This window comes from Eucyclogobius newberryi, unplaced genomic scaffold (genome assembly GCF_026437365.1).
Source record: "Eucyclogobius newberryi isolate DKJ021-1_F unplaced genomic scaffold, fEucNew1.0.hap1 SCAF_334, whole genome shotgun sequence".
Classification (NCBI taxonomy): domain Eukaryota; kingdom Metazoa; phylum Chordata; class Actinopteri; order Gobiiformes; family Gobiidae; genus Eucyclogobius; species Eucyclogobius newberryi.
This window is the reverse complement of record NW_027315984.1, coordinates 1-26,030: the sequence shown is the minus strand read 5'-3', so window position 1 is coordinate 26,030 and position 26,030 is coordinate 1. Positions and strand designations below refer to the sequence as shown.

Genomic DNA, 26,030 nt, shown 5'->3' with positions numbered 1-26,030 from the left:
TCTGAGCTTCTCATTTGAGTAAAGGAGCTTCAGAATGTTGACGACATCACATGAAAGGCATCAGTACTATTGCATGTCTGTCATATAAATACAGTGAAGTCACTTTTCATCTTGAGCATGTGCGACATGCCTCCCATGAGCCCTATAAATAATAACAAACCAATGGAATCAGCTTTCCATGTATGAGAAAAAGTAAGCAGTTAAGTAGCTCTTGAAAATATGGATGTAGAGTATAAAGAACGTGCGTCTGTATTACATCTGAAAACGTAAAGGCTTGTGCTGGGGTGACATCTGCAACAGCAATGTACATCTGATGAACAAGTTACGCTATTACTAGTACAGAAATGGGAATATAATACTGGTTATATAAATATTAAGGTTTAAAGGTATAAATATTAATAAGGTTGTAAAAATATTTCTGAGGTAAATCATTGCAAATAAACATCACTATATTTAATAAAGGTTCTAATGTAGCAGTTTGTATTGATTCTGTAAAGCAAGTAAAAAAAATATATAATTTTGCATAGCGTACAACATACAATAAATACATTGTAAAGGCGTAATGACTTGTACAAGGGTCTCTGATTGTGTACATGAGCATGAGGAGCCCGCTGAACTGCAAATGATACATGATACACTGTGACAGAATTATGGCCCTAAGTCCCTGATCAGGTCACAGTTCACAGGTTTTACAGTCGGGGCAAGAAAGGTTTAGTTAGGAAGGAATGTAGTGAAAAAAAACATTGAGGATACTGACATTACTGATTACAGGTTCACATGAAAGCCATTGTACTCTTTATGGCGGTGCAAAGCCTGGATAAATGATTGCACGATTTAGAGATGTAAGCTATGCAGAAACGATGAACACAAACTAACAGAACAAAAAAAAAAAAAAATTGGCTGACATTAATAAGAGTCCATTGCCATTTTCAAACTAACAATTATATTTCAAAAAATATAAATAATACCTTTTTGGTGACCCAGAGCAGAGTGCACTGAGTATTAACAGTTGCCATGTCTCTGATGGTCATAGGAAAATAATAGCAGCTGTTGATAGCACAATGTACGGTGCTACGGGGGTCACACTTACAATAAGTATCATTTATGTGTTAAGGTCTCTATGGACCGTGGCTGGCATGCCTCAAAGAGAGTTAAAATAAATCTGCTCTCAGCATGACACCCACAGAGAATACCACTGTCCAGTATAAAATCTCACACACAAAACATGATGTTACAAGGTGGTTCTCAACATCAGTACTGAGAGTAATAATGACAATTTGTGTTCATATTCCAGCAATAACTGTCCTGGCCTTGGGTTTCTATGAATTGAAGTATATGAAATTAGAGGAAAAACAAGACCGTATAATACATTAAGTGTTCACAAAATGCGGTTTATTAAATACTTGCAAAAAGTGGAATCATTATATTAAATCAAATCCAATCTCACCATTGCGAGATATTTGCAAAATAATTAATAATACGATAGTTTTTCATGTCAGGTTGTGTAAGAATGTGTCAGAAAGGGAAAATTGTGGATTGCACTAATTTCTGACTGGAAGTAATTTCATTGTCTAATTAATACTTGTAAATAGTTAGCTATAATATTTTTTTTGTTATTAGCTCAATTTCTCTGTAAATTGTCCCTTCAAATAACACCTAAACAAAACGTAATCTATTTGTTAAAGTTACTCAAGGAATGATTATTATTATGCATGTTAAGGACTGGTGATATTGTAAAACTAAGCAGTATTACTGTTAAAAAAAAGAACCAAGCAAACTTGAATTAAGAAGTATTTAACCTATTGTTTGACCCTTCCGCCATGTTGCCCTCCCCCTCCACCAATATCTTTAGAGCAGTGGTGCACACAAAAAAAAACAGCTTTTGGGCTGCCACTGGCTCCAAGGCAGAAGCAGAGGAGCATTGAACACTCACGACTTGCATGCTGCTCGAAGGATATATTATTACATTGAAGAAATTATAAGACAGGGTGACAGCAGAGACGTGCCTGGCAGGAGAGACCGAGCACTGGACACTGAGAGCAGGTAGGTGGCCTCTTTCCTGGAGCCTGGACACAACAATACATGAGAGGAGTTAAGGGCTAAAAATCTTCTGTACTGTTGTTGACAGATTTGCATCAATAATACATCTTAAAGGGAGGTGTGTAAATAACAGCCTGTGATGTGTCGGTATCTATTTTCAATAGCACATCTTACAGGGCAATAATACAACTGCGAGAAGTCTCAAGCGCTATCTAATTTTGGTATATCTGTTTACAAGGCATGCTCACATTTTATTTAACTGGATATACATTTAATGTCATAGAGGTTAGTTTAGATTTGGCTTTGGGAATCACTATGGAGAGGCATGCAGACTTGTCAGTTTGAATTTCAGTCTGAAACTGTGTGACCAGAGCCTGTTCGTGAGGTCAGTCAGGCAACCTAAGTTTAGATCATAATATTGGATCTGTAAAGTTTTTGGTCATTAATGAACCCAGGGTAGAATCGTTTGGGACACTAGGGATAGACACTATAGATATTGCCCTCTACAGAATACAAAACATAACATACAATTGAGATTTCTAGAATTCAATCAAAAGTTACCATTACGACTAGAGGACAATAATAAAAAAACAAACTCTAAAAACGTTATACTTAATACATACATATATATTAGACAACAAACTAAGCTTCAGTGGTCTGGTAACATTTATGACCATGTTAGCTTACAGTGGACAAATGAATGGGTTCATCCCTTGGGAGTCAAGATGGCACCATTAGTTGCTCATTTGTCATCACAGGGCCTTGTCATCACTGCGATCTACATGTCCGAAAACACCCTCTGCCTTGTACACAGAGCAGGAATGGGGTGACGTGAGGGGGACACTTGAGAAGTTTGCGGATGGCATTTCAAGAGTCAGTGGTGCAGTCATGTGTGGTGGCTGGCAAAATCATTATCGGACATGACATGGACACACTATATGCAGCGCTGGCCATGTATTACAAGTGATAAACCTCTCATTACCTTTTTATGGAAGAATCAATGTTGTGACCCAATTAGCTTTAGCTACGTAAAGCTAAAGCTGTGGTTTTGGTACTGCGTCCTTACTCTCACCTCAATATAACCGAAGCATCATGTCCATCTACTTTTGTAAAACAGGTCAATCTGAGATATTGTTTTAACGAGCGGAGGTCAGCCCTAAGTCATGGACACACTGAGATGCAGCTACCCTCACATGATTCGATTTGGTGTTAGGATTCACAAAGACATAGCAAGCAAGATATTCATCATGCCCTCAGTAAACACATGACGGCCCAAAATAATCGATCCTCAAAAAGCAATGTGTTGTTCAACTATTAAAGCAATGCAAAAGAAAAGCTTCCCAAGCAACATGCAAGCCTGTAAAATACCTTCTAAATCCTTACTGTAAACTGATTTAATTTAACAGTCTCAAACGAGCACGTCAAACCTTCAAAACACCTCTTATATGTGAATTTAACATGTACTTGCTTCATCACACTTCTGGTTAGACGCTATTCCGCATTTATTTGCACTGCATTAGTACGAGTTTAATGGAATGTTTTGATACTGTACAATCCTAATGCACAGCCCTATATCTTAAAAGTTAGTATGCATTGGAAGAAGTAGACCGTTGCAAGGTTGGCAGAATTTTATGTAAATAAATGGGTCGTCCAGTGTTTTCGAGGTACCAAATGTGGTACCCAAGATTTTGCTATCATCAAATTGGTTACAATTTAGATTTAATTATAACTTTTTTACACTTTGGCAATATTTATGGTATAAAGATTGCTGGGGTTGAGTGAGTTAAGTAGAAGCAGTGGATTTCCCCAGTCAGCGTGTCTCGTGTTACAAGCCGTTTTGATTTTACCATATGTAAAGTGTCACTCATATTCTAACACTATCCTGAGCCAAGAAGACTGTAGGGGCCAAACTCTTTATAACATATGCTGATGCTTGTGTGCAGCTAAGATAAGACACTCCAGGGACGGTTATACTTTGAAATGGAAAGTAATAGCTGACAGAAGATGTAATATTTGTAGCGTTGAGATAAACACAATTATTATTATTATTTCCTTTTTATTGGTGGCACAACCACTTTGCAACAAAAATGTCTAGGTGGGTTTCCTTCGGGTGCTTCAGTTTCTAAGACAACAACTTAACCTTTGGAGGCTAAAAATAAAGTATACCTTAATAATAACCAAACGTATGGGGTTGATTTTTACACTAAATGCTATTGATGCATTTTGAGGACAGGGTATGAAAAGCCCATTTAATGCAACAACATGTGATTTTTAGGACTATAAACATGAATCATTTTTATTTTAATATTTATTCAAACTGTCTCATAAAAGATCATAATAATTATCACTTTTTTTTACTGAAAGAATGAACTAAGAATGAAGTTTCGATCTGTAAATGACAGTATGATTAAATGGTCAGGCATATCTCCACCTCCTCCACATTACCGTCCAAAAAGAAGGTAAAGGTCCCTAAACTGAAGTCACTAGGTCAGATTTTACATGAACAGAAAATAGTCGAGGCATGTGTCTTTTTTAAGAGTTTTAAGGGTCAGTTAGTTAGTTCTGGTAGATGTCCTCAGTGCAAAATCACACGTGAGGATTATAGAAAGTAAATAAGATATCATAGTCTTGACTTACTAATAATTTGTGGCAGAAAATTCTAACATTGTATTATTTTTCAGCCAGTAAATGTGAGTGAATGGTTTCAAAGTATTGAAACCAAGTAGCCAATGTTGTTAAAACCTATTAGCGATTTACAGCAGCTTATGCTTTTGTGTCATTATGATGGTCCTATTCAAAACTTTGAGTGCTTTACTTTCAATATCAATGCTACTGCAAACATCAAATACAAGAAAAGACAATCTCGTCCGTTCTATAACTCAGTTCAGACATGCCAGCAGTGGACTCTGGATAACAGCATGCTGAGAGAAGCAACTAAGTCTAGACGGAATGCTGTCCTCTGCTGGCTGGTGAGAGGAACTGCACTCATGCAGAAGCAGTTCTTAAGCATATGTTGCATAAACAAGTTGAGTGTTAGATAACACTTAGTAAGGGTGACCAGCATAGTAGTATTTAAACCAACACGTTAATCAGTGTGCCTCTGTGTCGTTTGACAGAACCTGATCTGGGAGAGCTCAGGCAGACGACAAGATGTGGAAGAAATCCAAGGTGACAGACCAGACTGCCGCGGGGCAGGCAGGTAAGATCAGTGCTGACTTCTGTGTTATAGGTCAGCCTCTGGATGTGTGTCTCTGCACATATTTTCTCTTGTTCGAACTATGGCGGGTGCAATGATGATGAAGATGATGAAGAGAATTTATTTGGCTTTTATCTCAACTCAGAGGAACTCAAACATATGGCGGTGCATTGAAGTCACAGTGAACAGAAACACCTTGGACAGCTGCCACAGAAAAGATTATGTAAGTGTGCCGAGGTCTTTGTAAAAGAAGAGGGACATGAAAGCGTCAGAATAAAGCTCTATTCTGTTCGATGTTGCACTTTTGTTGAGCGAAAAATGAAGATAAGCCCAGGAGCAACTTCTTTGTCAAGTGGAAGAAGTCCAAGAAACATTCAAGGCATTTGAAATCCCCCACAGCACATCTGCCTGGCTGTCAGAAAACTCAACAGAAGGCCCTTTGTGTCCACAACAAGTGAAGAAAATGAGTGTTTCTGCAAAAGTGTACAAGCAGCAGCAACTTCTGATTGAAACACAAAGAGACTGTGGATAAAACATAAGATCATCACTGAACTGAAGAAATACATTTACCAGAACCTCCAGACAAAAGCCTGAAAACCACGTTCAACAACTGCTGGAGGCGTTCAAATGACTGTCACCAGCAAATACTCCAATGGAAAATCAAATCCACTATGGCCCATTTTAAAGCTACAGTATTATGAAAACATATTTGAAATTAATTTCTACCAATTTGTTCTTCCCTAAAGAGTGTACATACATTTGTCTCAAGCACTGCACAGGAATCATCCTGAGAGATCACCTTGAAAAACGCCTTATGAAGCTAAGTGTAATGAGCAGTTGCACAGCATAACTACCCCATGCTGCTGTAACGCCATACTGCTAACACTATGCAGTAGAGCTCCCACTAACCTCTGTGTCTGTGATGTGTCTGGGTTGTCTAAACACTGGCCTGGCTCCAGCTGTGTGTCTCTGTGCTTCCCACCACGTTTGGGTTGTACTAGTGTTTTGTGTTTTAGTATTGTGTGTAGTTTGTGTTGGGATCCTGTCCAAGTGCCATGCTGCCATGGCACTTGTCAGGATTCATATTTACCTGTCCTGTTCCCTCTCTTGCCTCTCGTTGTCGCGTTAAGTCGGCGGTACAGAGGGATTTCACCCAGACGACAAAGGTATGCGAGCCAGAAGGTTCTCAATCACACCAATCATTGTCCTGATGTAAACGCATGCTCCATGTTGGATGCTGCATGGATGACGGACTTCATCAACTCAAGAGGCGTTTCATTGTAAGACGATGATGGAACTCCAGACTTTTCAAACCTGCCGATCAAAAAAAACAAATGAACAAAACAGAGTGTCATTAAAAGACAAAATCAGGTAATAAAGACCAATCAGGATAAAGCAAAGAAAATGCAATAATGCTAGGGACAGATTTAATTTGAGTAACTTCAAGAGCCATAGTGACATACAGGCGTTCATTACACAAAGCATTTGGTTTCAGCTACTTTTCAATGAGGCAGGTGTTATTTTCCTGAGAATTTAAAACATAAATGGCCATGCTAAAGCAAAAAATACTTGTATACAAACATTGTTTTTATGTATTTGCTCTTCTTCTTCTTTTAGAGTGTAAGTGATTTTAATAGGTAGAGGTAGTAGTACAAGTTCTTGTAGTATCATGGCATTCATACAAATACTATAAGGTACATTTTAAAGTTGTGGATGCCAGCTAATGTTACAAAATGATGAATGCATATGTTAATATTTTGGTCAACAACACTGAGGTAAAGAGCTAATAATAACAACAATCTCATGAAGTATAGGAAATTTACCGATATGTGAGTATATAAGTAATCCCTCATTCGTCCTGGAGTGATCCATCAAAGAAAAGGTTTCAAAAGTTATCAGCTGACAAATGGTTTGAAATCAAATTTGATTTAAAAATATTGTCCAGGTTCTCCACTTTTGAAACTTTGTCTAGGATGTGAATGTATATAAATGGTATGAAAAAGATATCAAAATTAAAAACCTTATACAGTCAATGGGCTGCATTCAGTCTATAAATAGTTTATCACGAGTGCAGGGAAGTTTAATTTAGGCATTACCGGTAAACATGGGACTGGATAGAAGCGCTTAGCTCTCAAAACATGTTCAATTGAATGTACTGTATTTACAAAGTGATGATGTTGAACACTTTAAATGAACATGAAAACATACATAATGTACCTGGTTTTACATCCTATTTTATTTTTTGTCTGACCAGGCGCTAGGCCACGTAAAAAGAAAGATCACCATGTTGCAGTTTAGTACATTAAACTCAAACCTTGCTGACTCCAAGTGTGAACATTGAGCCTCCTTGACGTAATAGGAGTGCAGTGATACCAGTGTAACCTTGCAGTACATGCAGTACATACTGATCTGAAGCACCTGCCCCCAACAGTTTACCTCAACACAGTAAAACAGCAGGACATTGCAAGAACTCCATTCCTCCACCTAAAATATACAAGAAACTATTGTTTATAGGCAGTTTTGCATTGATTCAGCAACAATATAATCTGTTAACACATTACAATATCACTTTAGAATAAGGCAAAGATACAAAGCATTTATAAATAGTTATTATCATTGTCAAACAAACTAATAATTTAATAATAATTTATTAATGTTAGGATTAGGGTTAAGGTTATTGTTTGTGTTAGGGCTAGTTTTTTTAAATAATTTGCTTATTTTTGTCAATTGCTTAATTATTAATTGCTAAACATTTATACGTGTTTTGAATCTATGGCTTATTCTAAAGTGTTACCGAAATGACAACTTCAATAATAGATTTGAGATATACAATACAATGGCCTTAGAAGGGATCATTCTCCACACAGATGCTTCAAGATCAACACTGTACCATTCGCATAAAGGAATAATATAATAGTAGAATAATATTAGTCAAAACATTTATCAGACAAAAAGAGTATGCTTTTTCCATCAGTAGCCAAACCATTGAAAGGGGTCTGGCTCAAACCTATGAAAAATGTATAATCTGTTACTTTATTTGCATGATTATAAAAAGGAAAATAACTATTATTAATAATATTAACTATCCAGTGAATTGAACGAAGACCATCATATATTAACAAATTAAAAACTGAAGTCAACTTTACCAAGTTCTAACAACATTAAACTAATAGAAATTGACATATTTTTTTATTTGTCCATTCAATTCTATTTACATTTACATTTAGCTCAAATGGAAGAATACAAACACCAGTTTATAGTAAATACAATAAAAACATAATTTTCCCGTTTGACTGACAATAATTTAGCCATAGTAAATATAATTAAACACATATTGATGAGGGGAAAAGGGAGATGAAGAAAAATGTTCATTGATTGAGTCTAATTGTCTGTGGCTAGGCATCAAGAAGAAGTCCAAAGTGCCTGGGGTGATGATCACCCAGTTCCAGGAGGAGCTTCCTGAGGGAATGTCCACTCCTGATTTCACCCGCAAACCCATCGCACTCACTATTCAGGAAGGTACAGTGCATATAATTACATAGACATAAACAATCACCCGTGTGTAACACAAGGGCTCTATTTCAGGTAAAACTGCAATTTTTAAATCTATTGTGGTTGGAAATCCCAAACCGACTGTGACCTGGAGCCGAGCTAATGGGGAAATAGTGTTCCACCCAGACGTGTGCATACAGAAGTATGACGAGTCCTCTAACGAACACACTCTGGAGGTATAAGCTGTTAAAGCATAGATGGCATAATGTTTAACCTTTTCTTAATATGTGTCTTCTATTTGCTAGTTTCCTAAGGTTGCCCCCGACGATGCAGACACGTACAAGTGCTTTGCAAATAATGAACATGGAAGAGCCATTTGCACCGTTGTTTTGAACGTCATTGCGGGTGAGAAAAAACATATAACATTTTTATCTTTCTTTTCTTGTTTCTAGTCGAGTACACTGAGCAGCAACAAAAGGTGGAGGAGGTTCAATCATTTCCAAGAGTACTCATACTGCACTCTGTGAAGTGGAGTGTCTAAAGTGAACGAGAGACGATGGACAATAATGTGCAGCGACGGTCACCATGGGAATTAATATCATATATTGGCTCAAGCTGAACTTATTGAGCTCAAACTAAATAACCTATAAATGGAAAAAAGTGTATTCAAAGCCTGGTTTAGAACATAAATTCAAAAGCCACTGTTAGTTGAAAAGAATATTTAACCATGTAGAATGATTTTATAAATGGACTTTTATTCACAGTTGGGTTCTCCAAAACCAAGGAGCTTCAGAAAGTCCAAGTAGAAGGTAATTTTGTGCATGACATAAGAATGTTAAACCGTTTTCATGGTTGACGTGTGTTGTCAAAACATAAAATAAGGCCTTTGAAGAAAAATTATTTAAAAAAAATATGTATGATAAATCATCTCAATTTCTACGGCGAAATGAGCTGTTGACCAAAGTTATTATTATAATCATCATTATTGCAGTATTTTAATAATGAAATAATGAAATATATTGGCGTCCTTATGACAAAAGTATTCTGAACACAGGCCCACCATATTAACTGTTATTGAAAACACGACTGGGTGAAGTGAGACTGATCTTTCTTTCACTCATCACGGTTTTTCAGACACAGCAGACTTCAGAAAAAAACTCAAGAAAAGGTAGTTGAAGTTGGAGCAGATTCAGAAGTTGAGACGTATCGTAAGTCAAACATTTTCAGAAATAAAATGCATCTCATTTGAAAGAAATCCTGATGGAACTCGTGAGGAGAAGGCAATGGAGCCGGAGGAGAAGGTGTGGGAGATCCTGCTCAGTGCGGACAAGAAAGATTACGAATCCATCTGTGTGGAAAATGGCATCACAGACTTCCGCGGCATGCTTAAAAAACTCAACGAAATGAAGAAAGAGAGGGAGGCGGAGATTGCAGAGGTGCCCAATATACTGTACATATTTGTTTTCTTTTACCATACCTTTCTTAACTTGTTTGTGCTTTCTAGTTCGTTTCGCACATCAACACACTCAAACATATCGAGGTCAATGATGATGACTGTGCCACCATTGAGCTGGACCTCGACCTCAAAGATCCTGCCAGTAAAATCTTCTTCTACAAGGTAAAGCTCATAAGTGTTCTTATATATTTATATTTGCATTCAAAAGTGAGGATATATAGATGTGATTGATGATGGAAAGGACAAAGAGTGGGAAGTAGATAATTAGATGAATAAGAAGCATAAGATGAGAATCATGGTAAAGCCTGAAGATTATTTTGGGGTTAACGATGCCCATAAAGAGAAGGAGAGAGTGAGGGGTCGAGAGAGTCATCATTGTTAGAGTTACTTCCTGGATTAGAGGGGAAGCTGGAAAAATGGGAGGTGCATAACCATCATATTCATGTGCAATTACTGATGTAAATAAGAGTGTTTACTTACCATTAGTATTAGTATTATTCAGTCTTATGCTAGCTATTTTACTTTACTCTATTTTTATCTTTATCTTTTTATTTTATTTTATTTATTAATAATTTCCTCCATTCCCTATTAAGATATGAGAGGAGTTTTGTTAATAAGAGTTTTTTGTTTTGTTTATAAGAGTTCTTCTATTAAGAGTGTTTTTTAAACTTCCAATAAGTTATCTGTCCTTTCCCCCTGTATCTACTGCGTAGCCTATATGAGATGCACAGACTACTTAATATTTGTGATTTCACAGGACGGTGTAATGGTCCCACTCACTAAAGAAGAATGTGATGGGCAGAAGCACAGTCTGAAACAAATTGGAAAGAAATTTGTGTTTACTATTAGAGGTTTGGGTAAAGATGATGCTGGCCTCTACTCTGTGGATGTTGGAGGTTGCAATGTGTTCTCCACTAACTTGAAAGGTCAGCTGTCTGTTGGTAAGCAACACGTCAAGCCAATAAGTCAAGTATTTTTAAAATATTTTCCCGATACATGCAGCTCCAGATGTCGAGTTTGCAGTCAAACTCCAAGAGATCAAAGCAGAGGAAAGACAAGACGCCATGTTCCAGTGCGTCCTGACAGCGCCATACGATGACCTCAAATGGTTTGGTAAAAAGGCTCCACTGACCAATGGGAAAAAGTTTGAAATCAGCTCATCAGAGGATAAGCTGATCCACAAGCTCATCATAAGAGACTGTGTGCCTTTGGATGCTGGTATCTACGCGGCTGTGGCAGGAGTCAAGTCTTGCAATAACTGGCTGATAGTGGAAGGTGAGGCCAGTTTGACAGGTGTTTGTTTTGCTTTAATCATGGGACTAAATACAGCCGTAAGGTAACTTCGGAGTAAGTTTAAAATGGTCATTCAAAATTGAAATAAAGTACAATACTTGATATAATCAACATAATACTTTTAGTAGTTCATTTGTTGAATTAATTAAACTCAAAGTTTAATATTGGTATCATGTGGTCATTGCTTTTTTTCAAATTGCATTTTTAGCTGACAAAGACCCAAAAGGAAAGAAAGGAGAACGTAAGTCTACCATGGCAGGCGGCGCAAATTCCGAAGAACTGGAAAAAATAGCAAAAGAACAGCAAGAACGATATGAAAAAGAGATGGCTGAGAAAATAGAGAAGGCCAAGCAGGCTCAAGCCGAGAGGGAACTCGCAGATGCAGCAGCGAAACTGGAATCTGAAGCTGCCAAGAAGGACGCGGCAGAAGCTAACGCAGCAGCAAAGGCAGCGGCTAAGGCTGAAGCTAAAGCCAAGAAGGCCCAAAAGATCGCAGCTGACCGGGCTGCAAAGGAGGAGGCTGCCAGGAGGAGGGCAGGTGAAGGAGGAGCAGATGGAGGAGCAGGAGGGGCAGGAGGAGCAGGAGGAGCAGGAGGACTTGATGACGGACTTGATGAAGATGAGTTATCCAATTCTGAGAGTGACAGCGCAGAGGGAGGACCAGCTGGAGGAGCTGATGGTGCAGAAGGAGAAGGAGGAGAAGGAGGAGAAGGAGCAGACGGAGCAGACGGGGGCAAAAGAAGACGTAAGAAGAGAGACGGCCCACTGGTTCCAGACACTGTCATAGGTAAGATAATCAACACTCTCATTTCTGTGTTACTTAGCCAGCCCTCAAAAACACTCATATCCTCCCTATTAAATACAAATGGACAAATGATTGAACATGAGTCATATTTCTTGCAGATTATCAGTCTCTCTGGCTTTGAGTTTAAAAGGACTATTGTGATTGTTTGTTTGTTTGTTTGTTTGTTTGTTTTTTTGTATGGATGTATGTATGTATGTATGTATATATGTATGTAAGCCTATGTATACCTATGTGTTTGTAATCTTAATCTTATCAACTTTATACCTTTTTTTCTTCTTCATCTTTTCAGGATTTATAAAAAAATGCATTCAATTCTGAAATGGAATTTATATTTTCAAAAAATAAGATGAAAATGTAAAAGCAAATAATTCTACTAATAATAATAATTATACAACACATTATTCTAATACATAATGAATATACTGACAATAGCACATATGGCTCTGTGTTGCTGCTGGTTGTGGTTAATAGGAGATGAGGATGAGGATATAGATGAGGAAACTGCTAAGCAAAGAAAAGCTGCAAGAAAAGGAAAACGTGCCAAAAAGATGCTTGAGGACGGTGAAGCCTCAGCAGCAGTGGGTAAGAGTCAAAGGCTGCATGACGGAGACCAGTTTTGGCTTCAAAGTCATTCAGGATCTGAAATGACTTTGGATTTTAAAAGTAGTAAGACTCAGAGCAACTACATTAACATCATGAGCTGTATTTTGAGCCCGATCATAGCGTAATGGGGCCTCGGCCATGGGGCGGTTCCAGGTAGCTCTCCTGCTACATTCACAATGTTAACGCTGGCGTAAAGAAACAATGGACTGTATTCATTATTCTATAACATACTTGTGTTATTTATTCCCATGAAGGTAGTTTAATTTTGATAATCCATCCATACGGAGATAGTAATACAAATCCAGAAAATATCTTAGGCATGTTATGTTTTCAGTGGACTAGTTTTGACGATTCTTATCATTCACAAAATTCCCTCAATTTGCTTCACTCCATCTCATATTTTGGCATAATCCCACCTCCTATTTAGAGGCCCTACGCTCTCAGCAGTTACGGCAAAGCTAGATGTCAGCGAATTATCTTGTGAACTCTCGTGCACTATGATCGGGGCAAAATGGCTTTATGTGTATAAAACTGGCATTGAATGCAAGTCTCAACCCAATCCAGTTATTTATACAATTATTTGAAATTGTACTGCTCTTTTATATCTTTAGAAATAGTAGGACAGTGTGAACATGATATACAAGACTAAAAAAGTGCAAAGTGTTTTTATTTCCTTTTTTACTAAATTTGCCTGTGTAAAACATAATCAGCGCTTATGCAAAGCTTCTGGCATTCACAATCCTTATGCAGATGGGTGACTTCACTGTATCTGGCTCTAATCAAACCAGAAGGAATGAAAAGAGTGAGGTGAAACTGAAGACCCAGAGGCTGCACTGAGATGTCCGTCTTCTGCTTTCTGTGGTTCTCCTTCCCATCTGATTATTATTCAAATATTTGTAGATTTAGTTTAGGGGCAGAACTAGGGTTACATAAACCTAACCAAATGAACTGTTCTAGACCTAACCATAACAAGTAACTGTGAAATGATATATTGTCATAAAATCAAAACTTTCACAACCAACTCAAAAATCATGAATTATTATTGAATAGAGGTTATAATGTCTAAAAAATATTGACTTAAATATTTGCAGGTATGTTAGTAGAAAGTAATCATTCAATTAGACTTGAGGCGCTGAGCCAGATGAGAATCACAAACCAACAGCAAAAGAAGACGGGACATCTGAGTGCAGCCTCCGGGTCTGTAGAGTCATACTATTGACTCCAAGGCCAATGTCCACTTTTCTCATCTTTCGAGCTTGGAACAAAACTACATCAACAAAAAGATTAAAAAGCCTTCGCTTTCCAGAAAGTCAGAAAGTCTATGTTAACAAGATGTTTTTGTGTGAAAAAAACAAAAACTGACTTAACATGATCTCTCGACTTGTGGAAAAATATATTTGACTACTTCACCCTGCCATATGCTCACCCATCTGTATCTAAAACTAGCATAGTGCAAATTCCTTCTAAGCTTGATATAGATAAATGTAGATGATCTTTTGTATTCTTTTTTGTTGTTGTGATACTGTGTGTGCTTTGTGCGTTGTCCCGTTCTGTTTTTTCCCTCTTGGTCATGCTTACACTGGATTGATGGTTATGATACACTCTTTAACTGGAAATCTAAAGACCGAGGAGGTAATAAGGGCGTGGGGCCGGTCGGCAGCGAGGTTGAACAAACAACAACACTAAACTCTTGTTTATGTTGTTTAAATGTGTGTCTGTGGATTGTTATCAACCTCCTGCTTTGAAAAAGTAAAACCAATACACGTCAGTGTATGACAATGTGAAAGACAATATATGGCTCTGTGTTGCTGCTGGTTGTTGCTAATAGGAGATGAGGATGAGGATATAGATGAGGAAACGGCTAAACAACGAGGAAAAGCTGCAAGAAAAGGAAAACGTGCCAAAAAGATGCTTGAGGACGGTGAAGCCTCAGCAGCAGTGGGTAAGAATCAAAGGCTGCATGACGGAGACCAGTTTTGGCTTCAAAGTCATTCAGGATCTGAAATGACTTTGAGCATTACAGCTGCTATATTAACACCATATGTGTATAAAACTGGCATTGTACGCAAGTCTCAACACAAGTCAGTTGATTATACAATGATTTCAAATTATACAGCTTTTCTGTATGTTTGGACAAAGTGGGGCAGCGTGAACAGAACATTCAAGACTAAAAAGTGTGACGAGTTTCTTTTTTTTAAACTAAATTTGGTTGTGTAAAACATATTCAGCCCTTATGCAAAGCTGATGGCATTCACAATCCTTGTACAGATGGGTGACAAACTTCACTGTATCTGGCTCTAATAAAAGCAGAATGAATGGAAAGAGTGAGGTGAAAGTGAAAACCCAGAGGCTGCACTGAGATGTCTTCTGCTTTCTGTGGTTCTCCTTCCCATTTAACGGAATGAACATTTTTGTAGATTTAAATCTGAAATCAACTTGTGTCTCCTATCGAGGGTAATTTAGAATATTTATGCAAAAAGGAAAAATACTTCCTGAATGTTCAGCATTTCGTTTTGGGGCTGGACTATCGTTCCAAACACTACCTGAACGATTTCATTATTTTCTTCATTTGGTCAGGACAGTGCATGTGATGATACACATGCTGTAAACAAGCCAGATTGTAGCCACGGGCTCATTTCAATCTGTTGCCCTACATTCACTCATAAAAACACATGCTTTCATACACAGACACAGCGACAGCCTGCACTACCGCCCCACTGTGCAAACTGGCATTTCAGTGGTCTCTCCAAGTACTAACCAGGCCCAACCCAGTTTAGCTTCCCAGATCTGACAAGATTGGACATTGACAAGTTGGTATGGTCACTATTAACTGTTCCTGGACCTAATCCTAACCCAAACCGCACCCTAACTGTGAAAGAATATAAAGTCTAAAACAACATTTGCAAAGAAAATTTTAAAACATTTGAACGCCAAGCTAAGCCCCGAGACTAAATGCAGGACTTTTAGGGGGCAAAGTGAAGATTAATTCCCCACAAATTCTCATAGCAATAGTTTGTATAAAAACGTTAAGGTAGCAGTATATTGACCTTTTCATAATGAGTTGTCAGTTTATTGACAAAAAAACATATTTTTAAATTATTGATTATTATTGAACAGAAGTTATAACATCTAGACATATTTACTTTAAATATTGAAATTCACCTTGTAGCATGTGCTTGATTATTTCTGAGCCAGATGAGAATCACAAACCAACAGCAAAAGAAGACGGTACATCTGAGTGCAGCCTCCGGGTCTGTAGAGTCATACTATTGACCCCAAGGCCAATGTCCACTTTTCTCATCTTTCGAGCTTGGAACAAAAACAAATAAATCAACATAAAACAAAAGCCTTCACTTTCCTTCACAAAGTCAACATTAACAAGATGTTTTTGTGAGTTGACGTGAAAGAAAATATGAAGAACCTCCACAACATACATTTATATATATATATAAAAAGAAGCTAAAACTGACTTAACATGATCTCTCGACTTGTGGAAAAATATATTTGACTACTTCACCCTGCCATATGCTCACCCATCTGTATCTAAAACTAGCATAGTGCAAATTCCTTCTAAGCTTGATATAGATAAATGTAGATGATCTTTTGTATTCTTTTTTGTTGTTGTGATACTGTGTGTGCTTTGTGCGTTGTCCCGTTCTGTTTTTTCCCTCTTGGTCATGCTTACACTGGATTGATGGTTATGATACACTCTTTAACTGGAAATCTAAAGACCGAGGAGGTAATAAGGGCGTGGGGCCGGTCGGCAGCGAGGTTGAACAAACAACAACACTAAACTCTTGTTTATGTTGTTTAAATGTGTGTCTGTGGATTGTTATCAACCTCCTGCTTTGAAAAAGTAAAACCAATACACGTCAGTGTATGACAATGTGAAAGACAATATATGGCTCTGTGTTGCTGCTGGTTGTTGCTAATAGGAGATGAGGATGAGGATATAGATGAGGAAACGGCTAAACAACGAGGAAAAGCTGCAAGAAAAGGAAAACGTGCCAAAAAGATGCTTGAGGACGGTGAAGCCTCAGCAGCAGTGGGTAAGAATCAAAGGCTGCATGACAGAGACCAGTTTTGGCTTCAAAGTCATTCAGGATCTGAAATGACTTTGAGCATTACAGCTGCTATATTAACACCATATGTGTATAAAACTGGCATTGTACGCAAGTCTCAACACAAGTCAGTTGATTATACAATGATTTCAAATTATACAGCTTTTCTGTATGTTTGGACAAAGTGGGGCAGCGTGAACAGAACATTCAAGACTAAAAAGTGTGACGAGTTTCTTTTTTTTAAACTAAATTTGGTTGTGTAAAACATATTCAGCCCTTATGCAAAGCTGATGGCATTCACAATCCTTGTACAGATGGGTGACAAACTTCACTGTATCTGGCTCTAATAAAAGCAGAATGAATGGAAAGAGTGAGGTGAAAGTGAAGACCCAGAGGCTGCACTGAGATGTCTTCTGCTTTCTGTGGTTCTCCTTCCCATTTAACGGAATGAACATTTTTGTAGATTTAAATCTGAAATCAACTTTTTCTCCAGTCGAGAGTATTTTACAATATTTGTGTAATAATTAATAAAAGAATACTTCCTAAATGTTTGACATTTCATTTCGGGGCAGGACTAGCGTTCAATTAACCGAATCAAAGTAACTACTTATAGACATAACTCGAAAGCCTAATCCTAATTGTGAAAGATTATATTGTCAAAAATAAACAATTCAAAAGAAAATGTAAAAACATTTAAACGCTAAGCTCTGCCCCGGAACGAAAAGTGAAGGAAGACTAAAGTGTAATCCTCATTCAACGAGAAGTGTTGCATTCTGTTGTGGTCATCTGGACACTGTTTTGGGAAAACAAGACGTTTTGAATTTCATTCAAAGGTTATTCTCAATCAGCGGATCTAGTCATAGAACTGAGATATTTATCCCACTTTGAGCTGCGTAAGCCCTGCCACGGAGTGGAACCTCCTGATAATAGTCTGTATCTATTGTGTCTGTATCTATTGTATCTATTTGTTGGCACTGTTTACAGTTTCCCCTTAAACTACCAGCGAAATTGTATATATAGGGGCCGCACCTGTCAATAAACTGCAGGTGCCCACATTCTAACATGAGATATTTACGGTACACATAAATATAGTACACAATACATGCCAGTTGTCTTTTGAACTGTGGGTTTGTGTCGCTCGCGGTCCGCTGCTGCACCATGGGTCTAATTAGACAAATGTCTTCCTGAATATGAGTCTGATTGTAATAAAACACACAGCGTTAGAAGCTTAAATTATAGAGAACTTAAACGTGTCACCTGGACAGTGCTTTTACTGTCCACTGACGTCTTCTTCTACAGTGTGTCAAATGCTTGCGCTTCCTGCTAGATTGCGGCCGTTAGCTAATAAAATCTATCAATTAGACCCACCGTTGTGTGGGCCGCAGGGTTCAAAGCGTGAGAAGAAAATAACGGCTTAAACTCCGAAAAGTTAACTTAGTTATCCTAACATCCCTGTTATGGGCCATATAAATCCTATTGTTAGCTGGCTGCCGCTCCCTCATCACTGATGAGTACATGATCAGCATCTGACTGGCCCGAGCTGACCCCGCCCCTTGGCTTTAAAATGCTGCTGTACACTACCAGTAAATTGAACCTTAAACCTCCATTTCTGTTTAAAGATGGATTTTTTTTTTTGGTACAAAAATCGCCTATTTCCATCTCTTCTCCTGCTAAGAATCTTCACCTCACCGAGGGCCGCATTTTGAAACTTATACGGAGCAAAGGGCCACAGACAACCCGCCAATGAAGTGTACCATTCGAAATGTTGCATTTGATATTGTTTTGATGCGCCTCCACACCTTTAATAAGACTTGGAACATTAATATTAGGTTGCAGGGTTCAGAATAAGCGGTATCGCATCGCAAAATGCGACGCAATTTCTCTCAAATGCGATGCGTTCGTCAGCAGCTTTTGCGTTACAAAAATGTGTGTTCAATTGTACAACCAAAGCGCCTAAAAGTACTGATCACTCGTCAATCGATCGTCAATAACGGCATGACACATGTAGGACGCTGTGTTGTCATGACGAGTCCCGCTGCTGTCTCAGATCAGCGTCTGAAAGTGGGAGGAGCCACGTGCGGTAAAGTTAGCGTCACAGATTCGGACTTCCGAGGTCAATAACTCCTAAACGCAAAAGTCTTTGCAGATCATTCACATGTCAAAATACTCATATTTACACTGCCAAGTGGCACAACCTCGTTTTTAACAATCAGATGCGTATTTTGGGCGCAGCGAATTACATGGATCCGAATGTGCAGCCGGAGCTGAGACGAGAGTACTTAGAGACCGTCATCAAGTAGAAAAACGAAAAATGGAATGGAACGTCAAATAGAGCGGTACAATTTGAATAACACATAAAATACACCATGATGGAAACACCACAGCAACCTTTATTTTTCCATCAGAAGCTTAACACATATTTTTTTGTGAGTGTAATGACCATTAATATGTAAATGAGACTCCTGCAAATAGTCATCTGATTGATGATGATATTGAAGAAAGTTGTAAATAAGGCCATCTGACTTTGTGTTGATTAATTTGTTCAACAACTAATTTTATTTGCAAGTTTTCTGTTTTATTTGAAAAAAAAATGTTTAAAAAGTGTTTAAAAGTTAATTTGTTAAGAGTTTTTTTTTTTAAATAGAATGTTTACAAATACATTTTAAATAAATAATCGTGTTATATCAATGGAAAATATTGATTGTTTGTCACTTTCATGTTTTGCTATGCAATTATCAAATTGCTGTACAAATTTGAAAACATTAACGGATTGTTTAGCAGCACCGCTATACAAGTGAAAATCCTTAATCTGAACCCTGGGTTGGTATAACATAAACAGGTTTCATGTTCCAATTTTACAGTAAAAAGTATGACTTTTTGTTGTTTGGGCCAACTTAGCAGGAAGCCTAAGGGCCAACAAAAATTGGTCTGAGGGCCGCATTTGGCCCACGGTCCGTTTGGACACCCCTGGTGTAGTGGCTTTCAGATGAAGATGCACGGTGCTCTGTCATCCCGAATTAGTCAAAACATCTTGTTTTTCAAAAACAGGTTCTACTGCTGACAGATGCATGCGACTGAATCTTTTCATTTACATTGTCACACTGAGTTGTCAGTTTCACAACCACCCATAATTTAACATTTAAAATTACATTATAACTTGTATGAATAGAGGTTATAATGTCTAAATATATTTCCTTTTAACCCTGTATGTTAATAGAATTCAACGTGTAGCATGTGCTTAGATGATTCTTCAAAGTAATCATTCAATTAGACTTGAGGCTCTGTGTTGCTGCTGGTTGTTGCTAATAGGAGATGAGGATGAGGATATAGATGAGGAAACTGCTAAACAACAAGGAAAAGCCGCAAGAAAAGGAAAACGTGCCAAAAAGATGCTTGAGGACGGTGAAGCCTCAGCAGCAGTGGGTAAGAGTCAAAGGCTGCATGACGTAGACCAGTTTTGGCTTCAAAGTCATTCAGGATCTGAAATGACTTTGGATTTTAAAAGTAGTAAGTCTCAGAGCATTACAGCTGCTATATTAACAAGAAAACCATTGATTATACAATGATTTACAAATATACTGATCTTTTGTATCGGTGGAAAATAGTGGGGCAGTGTAAACAGAACAGAATAATTAAACATTGAATTCATTTTGTTCTAAATTTGCTTTGGTAAAACATAATCAGCGCTTTTGCAATGCTGATGGCATTCATTATCTTTATATGGATGAGTGACAAATGTATCTGGCCATAAACCAACCAGAGTGAACTGAATGCCAATGACCTCTTTTACATCCCTCAGAACAGGCAAGCCAATTTATGTATATAGAACATTTAAGAACAACAGTTGAGCCAAAGTGCTTCACACACAACAAAAACAAGCAATACAGTACAGCATAAAGACATGCAGACAGAAGAAACCGCACACTTCAGGCACAACAATTTCAAAACTATGATAGTTAAAGGTCAGGTGATAGATGTGAGATTTAAAAGAGTTGTAAAATGAGCAATGGATGTGGGATTCTTTATGTGGACCAGGAGATCATTCTAAAGTTTAGGGCCTATGACAGAGACAGCTCTTATTGCCCTTAGATTTGAAGAATGGAGTATCAAAGTCAGTATGTGCTAAGGGCCAGTGAAGATGAATATGGAAACAGAAGCTGAGGGGCCATATTGTTTAGAGCTTTAAAAACAAATGTTAAAATTTTCAACTCAATCCTATGCTTTACTGGCAGCCAATAGAGTTGAGCTTAAACTCTCCTTTTTACTGCCTGTTAAAAGCCTTTCAATAGTGGTGTTTGGGAGTCCTACATTCCCTGAATAGCAGTGGTTCAAACTGGTGCTAATATGATTGTTTCCAAGTCTTTGCGAGACAGGATTTTACAAACACGACACTACTGACAAGATTACTTATTTGTTTTTCAAATTCATGGAGGAGTCTAGATAAACCCCGAGATTTTTGACTAAACTGTGGTGGTAGAAAGACAATGAACTAGAACACGAACAAAAAAGAAAGCAGATGCTGAGGCAAATGACTGAATAGGAACTGCCAAAATGATTGGCCGTGTGGGCTCAAGTGTGGGGAACAATACAGTTAAGTCGCAAAATAATTTTCCAATATATTTGCGTATTTAAAAGAATATCTGGTAAATGATGACATCTCAAACAGTGGAAAAATGTCCCACTATTTTGCGATACTGTTCATCCATATGTATGTCTAATATTGGCATTTAGTGAAAATGACGTTTAATATTATTGATGAATATAGATGAATTCTATATTTGTCTGTTAGTGTGTGTGTGTGTGTGTGTGTGTATGTGTGTGTGTGTGTGTGTGTGTGTGTGTGTGTGTGTGTGTGTGTGTGTGTGTGTGTGTGTGTGTGTGTGTGTGTGTGTGTGTGTGTGTGGTGGTGGTGGTGGTGGTGGGGGGGTTCCTCTTGTCAATGTTGTTTGTCTTTTAACCAAATCTTAAGATGAACATTATTTTGTTTTTGTCACATTTTCTGTGCCACGCGTATATATTTCACATCTTCTTCTTTACTGAAATGTGTGTTGTTGTGTCATTTCATGCTGCAGATCTTGTGTTGATACGTCATGTGGATATGTTAATTGTTAAGGTTACTGTTTTCATTAATGATTTTTGTAAGGCATATCCAACAGAAAAAGAAACATTGGACTGATGGTAATGATATCCTCTAAAACTGAAAATAAAAAGGCAGAGGAGAGGGAGGTGCCAGTGGTGATAATGGCGTGAGGCCGTCAGGCAGCGATGGTGAGGCTGCAGAGCCTGACGTCCCACGAGCAGCTGGCAAGCATTCAGGCCGCACACGCCAAGGCCCATTGATCGCCGAAACTGTTAGTGGTAAGATTACAGGAGCTGCCTTATCTGCTGCATGGGAAGCACTGTTCACTGAAAAAAGCCATCTGAGGTGCAGATGACTTCAGCAGTGGCCTGCAGAGTGTAAGCACAGAATGTACTATTTGATCTCATTTAGAGAAATGACTGATCACAATGACATTCTGACAATCCTTGGACTAATGTTTAGATTGCAATGCTTAAGGCATAAAGCTATTCAATCAAACAACAAGGAAGGAACAACCTAATTCTTGAAAAATGTCAAGACCCATGTTTTTGCAGTGTTGTGTCGCTTGCTTCTGTCCCTGTGTTTCATGTAGATAATCTTGCTCGTTTTTAAGAGTTGATTCAGGATGAATCAGTGCCTTGAGGTTAGTATTCCACTGAATAATGACACAAATAGATTCCCTCTTAAGCGCACCTGAAACATTATGATGTGTGAAGAGAGAAGACAAGTTGGAAGACGCTCATCCTTTGAAATCACATTGAAGACTGAACTTGAGGGTTGGTGCCACAGAAACCATCCACAATAAAAGGCTTTTAAACGTGGGTTTTCATTAGAGCAATCTCAAGCAAGACAAGACAGAGGATCAAGAAATGAAGACTATTTTGTTCTTTTTGATTTAGCATTTGTATTTATCTATTAATTGTTATTCATTGACATTGAGATGTAATTGCAACACTATCAAACAAAACATGTTGCAATGCAAATTGGATTTCAACATGTTTTGTTCATTACCTCAATTTGGAGATTTAAGGTTGTGATTGAAGGTAAGTGTGGAGGCATTCATTTCTATGAAATTTAACAAATGGGGACTTTAAAATCCAGTCTTAGAATGTGTTCTAACTAAGTGGCTGCTAAATCTTCAGACCCGGGAGTGCACTTTCACGCTGGGCTTTCTGACTGCAAAGCCATTATGGGAGAGGCGGCCGAGCTGGAGTGCAAAGTGAGCAGCGAAGACTGTAAAGGAATCTGGTACAAAGATGGAGAAGAAGTGAGTGCAACAAGAGCAGAACAAGGGGGTTACATAACTATTATAATGTTTTCCTTTTTGTTTTTTGTTTTTTTACAGATTAAGACTGATGCGGAGGGTGTTACTATTACTCAAGATGGAAGTTTCCACAGACTGAAAATCCACAAAGTTACAGATGAATTTGGAGGGAAATATAAATTTGAAGCAGATGGACGCAAAACCGAGGCCATGGTTGTTGTGGAAGGTAAATATGAGCAAAAATGAGTGTATATGTGTCATAATCTGGGTTAGAAAACATCTGAGTAACATAAAACAAGTAAAAAGGTGTGCACGTATAGGATTTTGAGATTAAAATAGAAAAGCAATAAACAGTTAATTGTGCATGAAGCTGATTTTAGTTAGTCATAATGCTACTGTTGACGTACTGTGCCAAGTGCCCCCTAACCCTACTAAATTGACTTGAATTTTTACCATTTTAGACCCACCCCGATTTGAAGCTGAAGATCTTGAAACATTTAAAACCTCAGTGACGGTTAAAAAGGGTCAAAAGGCGACCTTTAAACTGCCCTTTGTTGGCCGGGACCCAATCAAAGTGCAGTGGTACCTGGAGGGTGAGGAGCTGTCAGAAGAGTCCAACATCAAGATTGAGCACACGGAAGGCTGCTCCCGCCTCCTTCTGACCAAACTCCAGCGTAAAGACAGCGGCGAAGTCAAGATCAAACTTAAAAACGAGTTTGGCACAGTGGAAGCCTTTAGTCAACTCATTGTGCTGGGTATGCTACACAGTAACGTCCATTCAAACGATTCAGAAATGTTATATCACTTTTTGGTTTTCCTGAAAAGCATTTGCTTAGCGGAGACTGAAGTCATGTTAATTAGATGAGACTGAAATCATGTGAATAATAAGAACCTTTTTTTTTTTTTACAAAGCAAGCAACAACTTAGGTTTTCAATACAGACGTAAATAGGTTAGATTGAGCAATAATGTACTTTGCGTGCAGGTCTGTAAAGTTAAAACCTAAAGAAACTAAGTATTTTACTGAACACAACCTCTTTATTAAAACCAGGTTGTTTCTCTGAAATACACTTTTCTAAACACCTATTTTTGACAGATAAACCCACTCCACCAATGGGACCACTGGAGATCATTGAAGCTTCCCCTTCAGTGCTAGATTTCAAGTGGAGACCCCCAAAAGACAGTGGCGGCTGTAAAGTTGACAATTACATCCTTGAGCGAAACCAAATCGGACGAAACACATGGAAGAAAGTGGGCCTCATCGGCCCTGAGGCCAAGTACAGGGACTCAGATGTAGACCACGGTAGAAGGTACTGCTACCGCATCAGGGTGGAGACAGAGATTGGAACCAGTGAACTGATGGAAACTGAGGATATTCAAGCAGGCACAAAAGGTATCTTTTTAATTCAATTTTGGTATAATCAGCTCATATCCACAAATGTTTAACATTGTCTTACAGCTTATCCTGGACAGCCTTCAGCACCAAAAGTTGCCACTGCTTTCAAGGATTGCATCAATCTGACTTGGGCTCCTCCTTCAAATACTGGGGGAACTAATATTCTGGGATACAACCTTGAAAAACGCAAGAAGGGCAGCAACCTGTGGAGCGCTGTGAATCCACCTGAGGAGATGATCCGATCAGGTTTATTAATCATTATGTTCATACACGTTCATTCATCATTCATTTTACTACTTCCATCTGAGCTTTTATTATACTAAAATCCAAGTGTATTGCATTGTGTCTCTATACCAAAAGTATTTCCAACCCTATGACACAACAAACTTGCTTACTTTTATATGAGTTAATCTGTCTCAGAATCTAAACATGTAAATAGCATACACAAGTTAGTTTTGTTGGTAAGCCTATATTGTTAAACTTGGACTGTCGCTGCAATGAATGGCTAAAATGCTGTTTTACATGTCTGTTCTTCTCCAACAAAGGCAAGCTATGTCCTGTCAAAGATGTGATTGAAGGAATGGAGTATGAATTTAGAGTGGCTGCCATCAACAACTCCGGAGCAGGAGAATTTAGTGTTTCATCTGAGTTTGTCTTCGCTCGAGACCCCAAAAGTAAGTGGACTAAAACAATTATATCCAAAATAGAGGTGGGAGATATATCATCGAACGAATAATACCAATTGTTGCTTTGAAGATCATGCTAAATCAGAACATTGAGTATATTATCTGTAATAATAAAACAGTTATTTAAAAAGACTAAGAGCAGGTAAAAAACACACACACAATTGTGCTGTGCAATCTTTCAAACAAGGGCATATACTGATATTTCTGCACTTTTATGTTATCCATTTTCACAATTTGTGCAATTCTTGAACCTCAATCACATTAAGCACATTTCAGGTTGCCATAAAATCATCTGAATATTGTCATTGGGACAGTCCAGAAAAATTGAGATCATATTCTTTACAATATCGCCCACTCCTAATTCAAATACAACAAAATGCTTTTAGTTGAACGTGTTGTAATGTCACAGAGCCTCCTGGCAAGGTCATCGACTTCAAAGTGACAGACTCCACCTACACAACACTTTCCTTATCATGGATCAAACCCAAAGATATCAAGGGGGAGGAGGATGAAGCCAAGGGGTATTTTGTGGAGGTGCGACCTGCAGAGAACACAGACTGGGACCGGTGCAACACAAATGCTATTACGATGACATCCTACACAGCCAAAGGTCTTAAGTCTCTGGGCATGTACTGGGTCAGAGTCATAGCAACCAATGAA

The 26,030-nt window shown here is 38.1% G+C and overlaps 1 protein-coding gene across 1 annotated transcript; it reads left to right on the top strand.

Moving 5' to 3' along the window:
• Window positions 1-1,880: 1,880 nt before the first annotated feature.
• Window positions 1,881-26,027, top strand: LOC140375626 (immunoglobulin-like and fibronectin type III domain-containing protein 1; the record flags this gene model as incomplete). The annotated part of the gene is made up of 23 exons (XM_072461892.1): window positions 1,881-2,043; window positions 5,157-5,239; window positions 8,636-8,755; window positions 8,822-8,964; window positions 9,034-9,133; window positions 9,493-9,537; window positions 9,863-9,896; window positions 9,981-10,164; window positions 10,233-10,346; window positions 10,942-11,110; window positions 11,187-11,459; window positions 11,686-12,264; window positions 12,754-12,864; window positions 14,714-14,827; window positions 16,821-16,934; window positions 20,256-20,369; window positions 23,169-23,293; window positions 23,372-23,516; window positions 23,752-24,045; window positions 24,385-24,681; window positions 24,748-24,930; window positions 25,230-25,358; window positions 25,780-26,027. Coding segments are annotated over exons 2-23 (3,684 nt in total), but the record flags the coding sequence as incomplete, so codon positions are not given.
• Window positions 26,028-26,030: the final 3 nt, after the last annotated feature.